Here is a 16,812-nt window from a genome sequence, read left to right as displayed (position 1 = left end):
AAAAATATTCAATGTCAAAGAAGATGCTGAGCAACTTTCACCCAATTATAATTCTCGTGACGAGTTAAAAGTCAAGTTTGGGGTTTTGTCTGCGTCCATAAACGTGTTTTGGGATCCATATATAGTTCTCATTAAAAAGTCTTTTTGGGGATGGAGGGTAGGTTGCAAAACACAGATCCGTGATAATATGCAATGATCAATCAAAATACGAAGAAAAATTGTAGTAATTTACCCCGACATTATAGTAAAAATAGCAAAAAGCCCGAAGAAACGGTGAAAAATATTTTTTTTCCAATATCAGGATTAATTTTTCATTTAACCTTCATTTTTCGTCCCTATAACAGTAAAAGAAATTATTGATAAAAATCTAAATGACAAGAATTCCAATTTCTCCCCAACAAAATTTTCAAATAATCAATTAATTATTGTTTGTAGATCGTATGAACATTTTACAAAGTAATCGGAATTTCGCATTTTCCAATGATAGGATTTCCTGAAATTTCATTGTAGTTGACGATAAAATTTTTCGGAATTCATCTGGGAAATTAATGCGGAATTAATCGAAAAATAGTTAGCTATGCACCGACGTTCGTCGACATCCAAGTCAACGATAATTTATGCATAATCTCGTGTTTACAATGAGTTTGTTTTTTTAGGATTCCCGAGAACAACCAGTTATGACACTTAATGACTTAATCCAGACCTCTAGATTTCTCGCAACGCGATGTGTGGGCCCAATCTGAAAAGACATTTTTGTCGACTGGTTTATGTACGCGAACGTTCGCGGACTCACTAAAATATCTCTCTCTCTCTTCTCCTCCACACCAAAATTGAGGATTGAGAATCAATGCCGAGCGAAACATTGCCCAAGATGGTTTTCAGTGTAAAATCTCATCTGTTGCTCGGTACTCTCATGCATGAATGCAACGTCACCTGCCGTTCGTACGGCTCCATGACGAACTCTTCATTAACCTTGTCCATTACAGAATACAACAGAGTAAACACACGGAATATTGATTGCACTCTCGAAAAAAGCACCCGAGTAACTCAACAAGGCAAATGGAAAATTGCATCGGCATTCATTGCTCCTTATTCAGTCGATCTCTTTTTGGTTATTAATGCTGATAAAAAAATTATTTCTGCCGAGAAAATTTACTTTGTCCTAGTGAACTTTTGGATTTTACCTTAAATTCAATTAAATTCACGTATTTGGAATGATAAATTATATGAAGTGAAACGCGAGTCTTTTATTAATATTTAGGTAAAATTTTGATAATGATGGAAACAAAAAATTTTCGCACTTGTGCTATAAAAGTACTTTTTCGACATAATGTGCGTAAAGTGACATTTTACGCACGCCCCGCCGTCTGCCTCCTACTCCTGCTACAGATCCCCCACGCGCCAAAAATCACTGTTCCGCACTTGTTACGAAATATACTATTTCTTCGAAGCGTAGCGTGCCGGAAAAGTTACTTTTCGGCACATGGTGATGAAAAAGTTCTTTTCGACAGAGTGACAAACACTTTCTTTACGGTCTTGTGACAAAATCTACTAATTAAATTTCAATATACCATTCCGCACTTGCATCGGCGAGTATTCCTATTTTCCAACGGGGGAAAAATAAATGATCGACTCGGATGAATCATTGGGAACTCGTGGAATGAGCGCGGAGGGCGACGGAGAGGATGAGAGGAATGTAACAACGCGGTGGTGGCGCCGTGCAGTGTAGATGGTGGGAGATGAGTGTGGATAGAGGATTGATACACTAGTGGGAGTGAAGCAGCTTGGCTTATTTCAGCCGTGAAGCAAGATAAAGAAGAGAGACGAGACGACGAGACTTAGTGCCCCGGGAGGAAAGAGGTGAACTCCAAGCCGTGGACCACACACGACGCTCCACGCGTCTCTGACTCGGTTACATTGCTTAATTGTAAATGGCACAGTGGTACTCAATCCGTGGAGCTCAATAATACCCAGTACTTGCACCTCGAACCAAACAAAAAAATTCCTCAGAAATATTTTTTAAATTATTATCTGAATTATTTATTTCATTCAAATATCTCATGAGATTATCCCGAGCGGATCGTCTTAAGAAATTAGAAATCGATCCTCCCCATTTTTTTTTGCAAAATATTTTTGAGTATATCTTTCTGGATGATGTTATTTGAGTTGAATTTAATTTGATAGTTATTAGGATTTTTTGAGGAATTTTAAGAACTTTTCTTAGGCCTTTTGGGTGCGAGTTTCACTGGGTTGAGATTCTATGGATCACTTCACGGGATTTCACCCGCAATTAGTCAATGGGAAAAGTAAAAAAGGAGAGATTCTAAGTTTGGTGAGGATGACTTTAAAGACACATGAGACTAATTGCCGTTTACCGAGAAAAGGGGAATTACACGGATTCCCCTTCTATCGCAGCTCCAAGTTCTAATAAAAATTTGAGATAAAAGTTATACAGAATTCAAGTAATTTGCCAATAAATAATCATGTAACTACGGACTTCATTATTTATTAATTGCATCTCATCTACGCATAATCAATTATCGTGATATGATATTTCTGGGAATTTCGGGTGTAATCCAATTTTATTGGCATGAAAATTTTAAAAAATCGTCAAAAAAATCTGCAAAACCCGCGCAATTTCAAGTTCACTCGATAGTTTTCCGTGAATTGCGCTTTCCTCTTTCCGCACACCCCACGTTGAATAATTCAACTCGCATATATTACGCTAAATATGCGTAAAAGCCCCCAGGGCTGAAGCTATTACACACCCCATTATCCATAGAGTCATTGCAAATATCGTTATCTTCATTTGCAAATTTTCATTCACGTTAATAAATATCATTACACAAGTTACATAAATGGGATTGATATATATTATGAATATAAACCAACGAGGAGTCGACGTGATCACTTATCGAGGTGAAAATAAACGAGCAATCAGTCAATACGAGAAGTAAAAACGAGATATTCTAAATTTGGTTAGGAGGACTTTAAAGACACACGACTAATTGGCATTTAACAAGAAGAGAATAATTATCCTTAACCTATTACACACACTACATCCACAGAATCATTTCAAATCTCGTGCCTCTGTTTTCTAAATTTCTAATCACATCAACGAACATTACTATACAAATTACAAATTAGTAATCAAAAATTGGGGGAATGGATTCCCAGATGATAAGACGAATTTTTTATTAAAAAAAATGAACTCGTTGGAGTACTTTATTCAATATAATTACCCTCGACGATTGTTGCTCAGTAACGACTGATTATTCCAACTAATTAAAAGTCTCGTCGAGCGGCTCCTGAATTTTCTCCCCAATTCCCCACTACTTTTTCAAGCCTAGAGGTCTTCGTATTCGAATAATTTGCATGGGAATCGATTTAATCGGTTAAAATATCGGTATGCACCAATGACGAATCGCCGCTGTCTCAGTCATTAAATGATATTGCACATAACGACGCAATTATCGATTCAAGTTTATCTGGAATTGATTCAATTTCACCATCAACTCCATTGGCTTCATTGATGTTGGTGGAGCTTCCAAGAATTCCGAAGAGAGGCCAGACCGTTGGTCGCCGCAAGTCTCCAACGGGATTCCACCTTTTCTGTCTCCACAAACTTAATCGGTGTCTCCCTTCAAGTAGTTGCCAACACATGCACTTAACTGTCCACCCAGTCATTATCGGATTATAACTCTCAACCTCTTCAGCATCGATAACATTTTTTTTTAATCATAACCGCCCGGTTGGGGCGGTCCTGCAAATTTTTTGGGAAGAATCCATAACCAATTATTCAAAGGACGATTCACTAAAATCAAGTAATGACATAATATCGTCTGTTAAAACCTACCTCCTCCAGATCCAGTGATTTTTTTTAAATGCCCTTCTTCCACTGCACTCTACACATCAATTGTCAAGATGGCGGTGAAATTTCCCTCGCGAAATAAACACGAGTTATCAATTATCCAGAATAATTACCGATTTGTTGAATATTGACACCGATCTTTCGTTTGGTTCGAGTAATCAATTTTTTAATCACTTTCTTTCGACGCAGTTGGTATTCCTGGAAAACCCCACTAGCGCACTAATGTCTAGGGGATTCTGGGGATTTTGGTTGGAAAAAATAACTAGATGCGGAGATTGCCGTCATGACTGCAAATAACGTATTGCGTTATTCGCGTGACGTGTCAGACCACCCATGTCGGTGTTGTTCACTCGCATCTATCACGGCGCCACCTTCTTCTTGTAAACGCGTGCGTGCACCTAATAAATGTCTCATCGGAAAAATCACACCTGATGAATCAACCGCACTGAGAGAAAAATTTCATAATGCCCGTGAAATTTAGTACTGAGGTGCAAACATGGTTGCCAACCATCTGAATTATTGCCATTCTCATTCATCAAGAATTTCGCACAACTCATGTCTAGTAAATTATTATTCTGGTTAAATACTTGCTGGAATTAATGAAAGTTTAGGGAAATGATTGATATTTTTTAGGCAGTCAAGTATTTTCAGTTTTATACGACCGATTTTCATTAAATGCCTGTAGTAACTATATATATATTGTAACTATTTAAAAAACGAGTTATAAATAAGCGTTTATAAATAATTGCACGAGATGTATATCTACTCTGCGAAAAAAATTACTCCGCGGACCCAGGAATTCATTGGGATAAATAAAATTTGTCTATTATCCCGAAGATGATATTACACCGTAAATTCTCAACATTTGAAGCATTAAATTGCTTTTTTTCTGGAATTTCTTCATTATCGACTGTCACCGGACGGTACGTGAAATATCAAATTCCTCAAATTAATGGCAATTCAATAATTACAATGAGCATATCATTATTATAACAATAATTCATATAATCAATAATGCATCTCAGTTAATGGAATTATTGAAAATAATTAGTAATTATAGCTGTACATTTTCGTTCCTGCAATTATTATCTTTTAAGGATATTCATTAAATTAATTCCTCTCCATGTATTACCTCTCGCTCATAATTACAAGTACCCAGTGCTTCTGGCCCGAGTCCTTTCATCGCTTAATTATCACCGGCATGACGGTGTCAAGACCATCCCACGCAATTCTCATTCAGTCATGCCGATTTTAATGGCGTCAATTTATTGTCATTATCCATTCAACAATGACTACTGATTTTTCGATATTAATTCATCAAGTCGATTCATATTAAATGACAAAATCGCCGCTCAACTCATACATAATTTTTTCTAAAAGATCTAAAACATTAAAACAACAGTTGTCACTCCAGACTCATGCAAATATGCAAATATTGGCAAATAGCACATACAGGCTAGTCCCCTGAATTCATCTCGGCAATTTGAGTTTCAATTGCTGAGAAGTGCGTAATTGATAAAAAATTTGATAAATTATGTTTATGGATAAATCATATTTATTCGGCAATGTAGAAATTTCGCATTACCGACGGAGGGAGAGATCAAACGGTGATCTACAATTTCAAATCGATGGTGAAACCGTATTTTGCACGAGACGAGGATAGAAGACGGTAATGATTCCTCACGGAGGATTTATTGACCCCGCATTTTCCGTTTTAATTACTGAAGCTCTCCTTGGAGCTCGAGGCGTTCTCCCAAGACCTCCGCGGAAGTGGCTGTGTCCTCTCTGTAATTAACTTGACAACGTTTCAATTCCAACAGCCTGACGTGGTCTATAATGCATATTAGTTGGCATAGCGTGACAAGTTCTGCTGTTGCATAGTTAAAAATACGAGCAATCAATGCGTTAATATTTCATCGACGTGAATATAACCCTTGTATCGATTTTTACCGTATGACATGGCTTCTGGGATGCACGGGGGAGAATTTATTGGTAAATTTAACCTGTTTAGTGATTCTGAGGTGGGCGCGGTATTTTCGAATTTTTAAACTGGCATTTCACGGCAAAATTATACAAATGATCGATGAATTATATAGGATTGATCCAGGATAGATTTTTCGTCATCAATTAGCGATCGATTTCATATATAATGAAAAAATAAAATAATAATAAACAAAACCATCTGATTTCTAATTTTTAGGGATTTTCCATCGTTTCGAAAATTAAATTTTTCGTCAACCAATAGCCGATTTAGTTTATATTTGCCTTGTAAATAAATAAAGAACTGGGATATTAAAAAAAGAAAATGGAAAAACAGAAAAAAAAATTGTTATCTCACCTCAAGAGTCTGATCTGTGATTTTTGGGAGAGTAAAATGATATAAAAAAATGATAACACATTTGAATCGTCTCTAATGATTATTTTCCCGTGAACAAGCGATGGCTGACAAATGGACTGCGCGACTACTTTTCCCGTTCCCAAACCACTCGATTCACCGACTAAAATTACCCCCAACGCAATCCACAAATTGCCAATCACTTACCACCAAATGATATTCATAAGCCGGAAAATTCTCCCCTGACACCAGAAGCCGAGGGGTGAGATGGTATAATGGTTTTTCATACAACCACTGGCCCCAGTATCAAGGGTAGTAAAAGAGTGAAATCTTGGTTGCGGCAAGTGGCATATTGTTTCAACAGTATATATCAGAGGGTGTGCATATACTACGTTGAAGTATCCCCCAAATAGATGGCTGGAACCACTGTGATCTATTGAGTATCACGATACTTCGTACTTTCATCTGCACACCCCACAGTCTCCCGACATACACTTTATATGAGCTCCCATTCTGTGGGTGTTTTCAACCCCTCGTTTCGCACCGAAAAAAAAAAAGAACACCACGGCATACGTTGAAATTCCCTACTTCCCCCTCATATCAGAATTCACACATATAATGTTTAGTTATCTGTTTCAGGCATGTTTGATTAAATCACCACACGATGAATTGAAATGGACGAACAAGTACGTGACTTGCACCTCGACACTGGGAGGGGTGAATTACAATGAAGCGCCAGGGAAAGAACAAATTTCTATTCTCTCCGGTTTTTCTGGGGGTCCGGATTTTCCTGGTGACGATATTTCAATAAACAAATCATTCTATTTTTCATAAATATTCAATTACTTGAGTAATTACACTGCATGAATTTTTATTCATGAAAATTCATCTCACATTTTCATTGCAGTTTCCCATCAAATCGTCATATTATGCATGATCTTCAATTTCTTCTCCCAATAATAATTAATATCAACGAAATCATCGAAATTTTCACTGCAAATGGGAAATTTACGAAAAATGAATAATCGTAATCGATTAATCGATGGATTGTAACTTTGAGGCCCGGCCCTGATCGGTCAGGACTTCATTTTATTCGGCTTAGATCATATTTCAATTTTTCATTGCTCTCATGACTGAGTTACTCGATTATTCCCCGAGGACGAGGAAGAAACTGGAATTCTTTCGACTTTTATTGTATCCAGCGATTCGTCACACGCGTCGTCCAAAAATCCGAGTTGATTAAATTTTTGATCAAATTACTTCGGGTTAAATAAACATGCTATTCACCCGTCGAGCGTGCCATTCCTTTTCACTCTTCACTAATGTTTTTTTTTTTTTTTTCCTCCTGTAGCGGGGATCGTATCCCATTGACACTAGGGGTTGGTATGCTACTGAAGACAAACAGGCGGCTGTATACTTGGTTCGCACGCAGGAAAAGTTGGGTACATGTCAACACCCCTCTGGACACAAAATTCCGCACGTTTGCTCACGCAACCTTTGCCAAAACGATTTAGGACCGCGACAAATCTCTCCCTTTGTGCTTGTCACTTATCTGCAAGCTTCAGATAGTATGGTAAAGATCTCTACCCCTTATTTTTAACAGTCACGAGAGATACCTCACGAAGAGAAATATTCAGTACTGATACCCCGTGTGTGTCGGGTAAATAACAATTTGTCATCCAAATAATTTTTTTCTTATTTTTTTAAACTAAAAAATCTGTTCCTAGAAAAGATTTCAGTATTTTTTTTCAAAAATTGTCGAGATATTTTAGAAAGCTATTGAAAGTTGATTGAAAATTATTGAAAAATAATTCTGAACTATTTTTTTGAAATCTCCGGTAAATAAATTCTTGCATAGAGAAATAAAAATAGTCTCTTCATTAGATGGAAGGAAGGGGTGGTAAATTTTCCAACAATTTTCCGTGCTTTTCAATTATGAAGTGAAAAGCGAAGTTGCGGCTCTCAAATGGTAATTGTTTTTCAACTATTTCAATTCAAGACTAAGAGCAGAGGGTAAATTCTCACCCCCTGGCTTTTAGCGATAGTGAATAAACGCCTCTGGGATCGTAAAAACGTGCCTTTCATCCCCCAACCGAGAAGAGTAAAAAGATAGCTGTGAAAAAGGGAAATTAGCATGGAACATGAGTCCTCCAGATACGACGCACGTACATTGGTTAAAATGAAATAAAATAAAATGTGTAGGCGTGAAGAAAAACTACAGCCGTCGAGTAAGGGATATGAGGGGGTGGCCGGGGGTCAATTACACCTGCATATATATATTTTTTAATTATCGCGCTTCTTAACTGAAGTAACAGAAAGACGGGGGTAATGAAGGGTGGCAAGAAAACGAAACGTTTCTCTTTTAATTGCGACTGGCGCTCGCCCCCGACATTCCAGAATCGTTCTCACAAAGAATTTAATTACCAGTCCGTTACCTATGCGACTTTGAGCACAACGATAATTAGCTGACGATCCGAAATTAATCCACCGATGATGACCAAAGAAATTCAATCTATCCGGGGGAGAGAAATTTATTGAATAATTCACCCTCACTTTTTGTCATCGGAATTATATTTGTAAACTAAATAAATTGACTAAATATGAGTTCCTCAATTGTTGTAATAAAATTATATGTATACAGTAATGTTCTCCTAATATCAAAAGGATAAGAGAAATCGATCTCGAAATATCTCGAATTATCTTCAATCACTGTCAGAGCAGAATTTTAAAAATTCAAAAAATACCGCGAGTCCGAAAAATCCCGAAAATTTGGGGATTATTGCAGAAACTAAAGGAGATTGCAAATTATTGAACAAATTTTACCCAGAGGGTGGGAACCGGTGAAATTTTGAAAATTGAAAGTGAAAAAAAATTCGCACCGAGTAATTGGATGTAAAAATAAAAAATGGTCTCAGGGGATTTTGAAATGGCAAGTCAATGTTCTAAAAATATCTAAAATGTTTCTTCAATTCTTCAATGTTCTAAAAATATATAGAATTCGTCCATAATGAGTGGACCGTGAAAATTTGAAGAAGTAATTATGAAAAATGAGACGAATGGTACATTTTCATCTGGTTTAATCGAAAACATATACCTGTTAATCACTCTCCCCTTTGCTCTCTCAATCGCCTTTTTTTGCCATTCTCATTTTTTTACCCTTTCTCCACCAAATACCGCGCGTGTGATCGCGTTGGGTGGTCTCACTACTCTCTCGTTGTCCCACGTCGTCTCTCCTTCTGACTTCTTGCTCATTTTCTCCCATCTTTATCCACACACGCTATGCATACCTTGAATATCGCTACCTAAAACTCATGCCTTCCATCATTACGTTGAGCTGACGTTGGAGATTTGAATGAAAGGGACAGACTCTATTTTCAATTTTCCATGAAAACCTCAGACAATCGAGAGACAAATTGCTCATGCCTCATCCCCCCAATATTAACGATAAAAAAAACAATTCTCCCATAAACAATATTTATTACACAAATTTATAAATTTTTCCAAGTAACTGAAATTACTAACTAATATGCGAAATGAAATTTTTCTATTCGCGAGTTTTATCATTTCCACGAATAAATAAATAACTCGGTTGAAAGACTATTCGCGCTCGTTAGAATAACGAGTATCTAATATGATCCGTCGACAGTAAAACGGCAATTACACTGTTTCGCCCTAGTGCGTGGTCTTAGGATAATTTGGCGGACGATGAAAGATCGAGATAAATATATAACCGGAAGTGAGTATTTAGTGTACGTAACCTTGCGAGCTGGGGATTTTTATTTCGGTAAATTTATATCCCCCGGATTCTGATGTACCTCGAAAAGATGTACGAGCCAACTGTGCGCCATGATCTGATCTATGGTTGAAACATGTGCGCAAGAGTCATATACCGTATTATATACACATGACGTAGTTACCTAAAGTGATCCAAGGGTTTTCGTGTATGTCGTCGCTGTCGTCGTCGGGTGATTTCAAAAGCATGTAGAAACTAACTAACGATAAATCGTCTTTTGCTCTCGTAGACTCGTTAGAACCTCTCGTGTCCCGCTCGATTGGAGATGAAGAGCGACTAAAGGGATTCTCCACAGTAATACTTCTTGGAATTAATTTACCCTCGAGTTTTTAAATTTCTTTCTACCAGTCATTCGTGATAAAAGCCATATACCCTTTGAAGTTTCAACCGTTTCTCATCCAAATAGTGTTACCCGCCTGTATTTTCAGGCTGTACGTCTCCGGAGATTCTTCATACATTACAATTAACAAAGAATATACTATCGGAGATAGTATACACCATAAATTCTCAAGTGAAATAGCGTAAGAAAAAAGTAAATTTAGTGAGCCACTGGTGGCTACAAACTAGAAACCCCTAATGGCCATCGTACAATGCCTGTGGCGGCCAGTGTTATATACACTTGGATAACTTCCCCTTGCGTGTATGCAGTGGTAATACGTATAATTCCCCTCTTTTAGCATTCCTACCATTTGCGAATTACTGCAGAAGAACAGCCGCACTAAGTCTCTAATATTTTATCCAGTTATTACCCAAAAAACTATCCTCCCACGATAATATTCTCTTATCACTTCGATTAATCTACTCTTTACACTCTGATTAATCAATTAATCCAAAATTTGCCAATTACTCATGGACAATTATATCTAAATATTTTATGACACTCCAAATCAATGTCAAACCGTTAAATATTAATATTAATATTAAAATGTTAAATTAGGAAAATTTATTTATTATAAAAACTGAATGGATTATGAGGGGCAAAAAATGGCGGGTGACGATGTAAAATAGAGAAAAACTTTTGTAACATCAGAGACGAATAAAATAATAATAAAATAATAATAATAATATCACGCTCAAGTATTTCGTAATCTCGTCAATAATAATATCAATAATTTGAAATTTGATTGATCAAAAATGAAAATAATAATGCAACATAATCTAAAAAAGTATGATAAAAAAATAATTTTAAAACTGAAACAAAAAAAATGTAGAGTCTTGCAGAAAACCGTGTACTGATAACCCGCATTAATTCCCAGCATTAATTGAATACACAGTGCATACCCCATTAATTTGAAATCAATTATGGCGGACTGAAGAGAATGTCCCAGTGTGGCAGTGGAAAATGAAGCATTACGAGTTGTACTTGATATATACAGTAGAATAGTACGAAGGAGTTTATAATTAGATTCTCTCGTACGCAGTACACCAGACATGCACTTGTGAATGTTGACTGAAATAAATATAAAATAGTGCATCCGCAATCCTTAAAATCATTGAAAATGGGAATAATAACGAGACAATGATGTTTATACTATTGCATTGTTTAATACGCATAACAGTAGCCATTAATAAGTATAAAACTTACAAATATAAGATAACACACTGGAGAACGAATTGCGTGATAAATAATTCGTCCTTATTTCTACCAGTCATAGATATAAATTATATCATCATTATGCTAATATATTTACAAATGTTGAACAGGGAGACAAAATGCAGTGAGATCATTCCCGGGGTCGGAGAAATTATTGTGGATAAACCGTATGATTATTCTTACACCTCTTAAGCACAATATTTATTTACAGATTAATGGATATCATCTAATAGTATTTCATTACGAGATTATACCTGTAATGTATGCAGTACGGCTATTGGCCTATTCACAGCGGTATCCAAACGTATGGAATAAATAAATTGTTACTTGGCAATTATGACCACTAATCAGTTATAACTAACAGGATTGAGATGCTTTTAACAAGAGTAAATGAGAAAATTGGGTATTACCTACACCTGATTCTCAGTCTATACAGATTTTAGTTATTTTATATAATTTGAGAATTATTTGAATAATTCGGAGATTATTTAAATAATTTTAATGAATAAATATTCAGTGTTGGCAGGCTGGAGTGGTGGTTTCCTCCCCATCCTCATCAACTGGAACTGTCGTGTGATTGTACAGTCCTTGTGCCATGAGCTGAAGTGCCAGTGGATTTCTCTGTCCAGTTGATTTTTTTATTTTTGCACGTCTATTCTGAAACCAAATTTTAATCTGGGCCTCATTGAGTCCAAGCTCACGGGACAATTGCTGGCGTCTTCTCTCGTTCAGGTAACGATTCTCTGTGAATTCACTCTTCAGTCTTGCCAATTGTTCACCACTAAATGCCGTTCTCGGTCTCTTCTCCTCGGAAGGTGTTATTTTCTCACTAGGTGTACGTTTCACTCGTCTCGTTCTCGGTCCTGCAGCATTAATAGTTATGATTTAGCGATGTGGTTTACATTACTATGGGACAGTGTCCTCTTATTGGAGCATCACCGCAAAAAATATGTTTGCGGATGTGCAATTGTGAGAAAAAAAAAATTTTTTTGAAGAATGAGAGGGCTTACCTGATGATGGACGGTCGGAATATCGGGTACAATAAACCCAGGCGGGCCACAAACTCTGGCCACTGCCAGAACCGGAAGTGGTATTTGTTTGTGAATTACTTGCTACGATGGAATCGCCGCTGACAGATTCAGCACCGATGGTCGATGCCGCTGATGACAACGAGTTTGTTCCGGTTAAGCAACTCGTTACAGAACTGCGGTTACTAGCGAGACTCTCGAGACTTCCGCTTCTACTTAGGGTTGAGTGCCTTTGAAGTGGTGATGTTGATCCTGAGAAGGAGGACTCGCTGTCCCGGTGTACCGACGCTGATTGGGATGAGACGAGTCTCTCTGATAAACTCAAATCCCTCAGTAACGACGGTGAACCCGATCCCGACAATTCAGCAAGTGACAGGCTTGACTTTCTTGATGATGATTTACTGATAGCGGCACACCCAAAATCAGGTCTCAGAATGTTGATGATACTGAAGTTGAGTGGACTCTCAAGATTCTCACGAGGTTGATAGGAAGCACTCGGTGGTGGTGATCGCTGTTGATGATGATTGTGAAGGTGTTGGAAAATATGTGAATGACTTCCCAGTCCACGCAGACTGTAAAGAGACTCCATAGTTGCCAGTGCAACACTCATCATGCATCTCATTCACTTAAGCAGATGATGTAGAACTTCAACAATTCTAGAAACCAACAATTCTCTCACAATCACTGTCGACTAATCGATTCACAAAACTACGGTTTAATCGATCGATCGAATGACTACAATTGGTGCCAAAAAATAAAAATGAAAATTCAGTTTCCCGCACACATGCAACTTTTTTTTTTAGAGTGGGGGTGGAATTCTCCTGGGTATGATGTTTTCCTCAAGATTTCCGAGTACTGGTGCGAGTGCCGTAACGGGTCTGACTGGCTGTCCATCCGTCGCACAGTGATGTCTAAACTAGGGGCCTGAGGTCCCTACTTACCACTGCCCCCACCTATCTACAAGTCGTATGTTCTTTACTCCTCCTACACCCGTTGAAGCCAACGATCCCAAAGCACAAGGCACCCCCGATTGTATCTCTATTAGCGTTTGAATCGAGACCCCGCCCCCAGCATCTCAACCACCAACCCCACCATCAACATTTTTCCCTCCCCCTGTTCCAAATCACCAGGTGGGGATCGCCATCCCCACCATCCCATTCAAAACCATCGATTCCCATCCCCACCATTATCACTTTCAATATATCTATTTCACGTTAAACGGCGAAATATTGACACGAACGTGCGTCGAATTTCCTCCGGCGTATGGGAATTATCGAATCGATGTATACATTAATCTGGGCTGATGGGAAAAAAGTAGATCCCCCACCGGGCCATTTTTTTTATTCTCTCTTTTTCTCTTGGACATTTTAAAATTTACCTACTACCTCCCACCAGAAAAAAAAAATATTTCACATCCCCCACCCTCGGCCTGTTACCACGCCCACGTGGGTTAATACCGCCTACTCTGCAACGCCTGTTAATATGTATGTATATATGTACTGTGGTATATAATTCCAACGATATCCGAATACGCTTTAACGTGCGTCTGGTTTCTTTGTTCCATCGTACCGCAAATTCGTTATGGCTCGAGGGGTTAATTCATTTCTTTGAGTCTACAAACCTATCGGTGGGTCTTCATCATTCGATCTGTCACTGAAATAGGTTTTTTTTTTCAAATGATACCAATTATATGTTGTGTACATGGCTGGGGATTCTGTACATAGGTGAAAAATTAATGTGTTATCTTGGAGAGGAGCAGATGGCACGTCAATGCTGATTCTCATGGCCGAGGGGATAATGTCGATGAGATAATTTATTCCGACATCATCGTTTCAAGGATTTTCAATGGTGTCGGGTACATCTATTTTTATTTGGGACTATTCACTATTGGGGCAGCTGCGCGTGGAAGACATGTCAATAAATTATCATTTCTAAATTATAGGTGAGAAACACAAGTCAGTGTTATCACGGATTTTCAGAAGATAACCAATACCATGAGGAATATTTACATCGCGTTATCAGTTTGAATTTATTTATCATGTTAGACAAATGATCGGCTCTTGATAACGCCGATTTTTTGGATCGAATTAACTCTCGTTAATATATTAATAATATATTGAATAGAAAACCGATATTTTTTGTTAATTTATTTTCGAGTCACTGCAGTGACAGAAAATAATAAAAAATAAAGTAATTCAAACGTTACGTGGATTGAAAAATTATTTGCGTAATAAGTGCGGTAATTCATGTAAAAATCTCTTAATCGAATGTTTCCTCCGGCAAAAACAGCGATTCCACGTAAATAAACATAAATGACAAGTTGTTGTCAACAGTCGAACATAATTAAAATTTCACGGTCGATTATCGGAGACATCCGGAGATACTCCGTGGCTTGGAGATGGAATTCAAGAGACAACAAAGAAATGGACCAATCGTCTCAACCAAAAGAGATAGATTAATTTTTTCACCGAGTTGACAGGCACTCCGATCTCAAACAACAAAAAATAGTTCCGTGATTATATTCCCCTGGACGAAGCATCGGTAAACGGCATTCTATTTATGGCATTGCTAACTCTATAATCAGTCGCCGCTGGCCCGACGACTTATTTAGAATAATTAATGCATGCCACACCTACGTAAACCTGTTATTGGCCAATCGGCGAACGTTTATCCCCACACTCTCTTCGTATATTCAGCCACCGGGGCGTGGCTTAAGTAATACACAAGCCACGCCCACCTACGTGTTTTTTCACTGCACATTCTATCTTCGCGTGTCACGTGGTGCGAGAACTAGACATTTTCTTATTTTTTTTATCAAACATCTTCTGGAGTGCGATATTTATTCGCGAAGGCGACAAGAAATTTTCTTGGCCAAACGGACATTTCCCTATTTTCCTCTATCAACAATTCAACGTGCATTTTTTCAGTTTCACTATTTGTTGATATTAATTAGAAGACGTGATAGGGGGAGGGGAATTCTGTGGGAAACAATTCATTTTTTTATGAATGGGTAATTTTGTAGTTATTGAAGAATTTCGGTAATGAGGAACTGATATTGTGGAAATCGCCATGTTTATCTCGTAATTAATTTTTTTTGTAAAAATCTGGTGACCCACTGCTGTGAGAACAAGTCGTTCCACTAATTCAACCCGAGGATTGAAATATTTACGGAACGAAATGTAGAAATAACTCACGATCGCCCATTAGAATAGTTGAAGCTCCAAAAATTCTTCACCTTGTGGCATAATAAATCGGAGAATTCTCCGAAGATTTCACTTTTTAGAATAAATATTGCGACAAAATATTTATTCAATCACAGCCCCGGAAATTTCCAATTTTCAATTCCATAAATTTGACTCAAACTTCCCTACCCCTTCATCAAAAGTCTAATTCATTCAAAAGAATTCACGAAACCCAGATCTAGCACCTCAAGCAGTAATTGCATTCCGCAAATAAAGAATCTGAAATAAATTAAATTTTCACTGAAAAATTGCATGCAGCCCCTCGAAAAATGTGAAATCACACCAGTAAAAATTTCGCTCCGATAATTAATGATGACCGGTGGCAAAAAAATAACCCCAACACCCCATCCCCCAGGAGTTAATTAAATGAGGAGATACTTAATTTATCTCCCCACTGATCCAGTACACACTGAACAACTATACACAATCATTTACGAGCAGATAGCGTGGATTAATCCCCGATAACGCTATCACAATAAATATTCCTGTACATAGGTGTGAATGGGGGCAACTCCCCCAGCAATCGATGATTGGCGTAATGTAGTTTATAAACAGCGTAGAACCACACCCACTGTCTCATGGTTTTCCCTAGAACAGGGTGATAGGAATGGGGGGAAACGAAGGGTAGGGTAAAGATGGTTGAAAATGGTCTGTGGATGACTATACAATCGTAGTTTACACGACTATTTATAACCACATGGATCTCCCTCGGTTTTAACTCTAATATACACACTGGGTTCTAGAAAAGCCCCTGAGATAATGTACAGCCGGTACACGCGAAGATAACCGCACCCCCGAGAATATATCCCCTCTGCGTTTATAAACCGTTCCAACACTATGGGGAACCGCAAAAGCATTCCCTAGGCGGATAGCTCTGATTTATCGGCGGCAAAGTGATAAACGAGCCTCTTCCTCATTCTATGCCTGGGCATTAGTGAATTCACCGATG

General features: G+C 37.8%; 1 protein-coding gene across 1 annotated transcript; it reads right to left on the bottom strand.

Moving 5' to 3' along the window:
- Nucleotides 1–11,543: 11,543 nt before the first annotated feature.
- LOC105266369 (segmentation polarity homeobox protein engrailed) lies at nt 11,544–13,510 on the bottom strand. The gene is made up of 2 exons (XM_011304484.1): nt 12,604–13,510; nt 11,544–12,456 (listed from the first exon to the last, which is right to left on the bottom strand). Exons 1-2 carry the CDS (start codon nt 13,241–13,243, stop codon nt 12,107–12,109), a joined length of 990 nt encoding a protein of 329 aa, XP_011302786.1. The 5' UTR covers nt 13,244–13,510; the 3' UTR covers nt 11,544–12,106.
- Between the last annotated feature and the right edge of the window lie 3,302 nt (nt 13,511–16,812).

The sequence above is a fragment of the Fopius arisanus genome, unplaced genomic scaffold, assembly GCF_000806365.1.
Source record: "Fopius arisanus strain USDA-PBARC FA_bdor unplaced genomic scaffold, ASM80636v1 scaffold00038, whole genome shotgun sequence".
In the NCBI taxonomy this organism is placed as follows: Eukaryota; Metazoa; Arthropoda; class Insecta; order Hymenoptera; family Braconidae; genus Fopius; species Fopius arisanus.
This window is presented reverse-complemented; position numbering and strand designations above follow the sequence as displayed.

Excerpts from the sequence above, each read along its gene's own strand:
- LOC105266369 (XM_011304484.1), bottom strand. The coding sequence starts at position 13,243 with ATGAGATGCATGATGAGTGTTGCACTGGCAACTATGGAGTCTCTTTAC. Across the intron at positions 12,457-12,603 it reads TTCCGACCGTCCATCATCAG|GACCGAGAACGAGACGAGTG; the intron begins GTAAGCCCTCTC and ends TTAATGCTGCAG.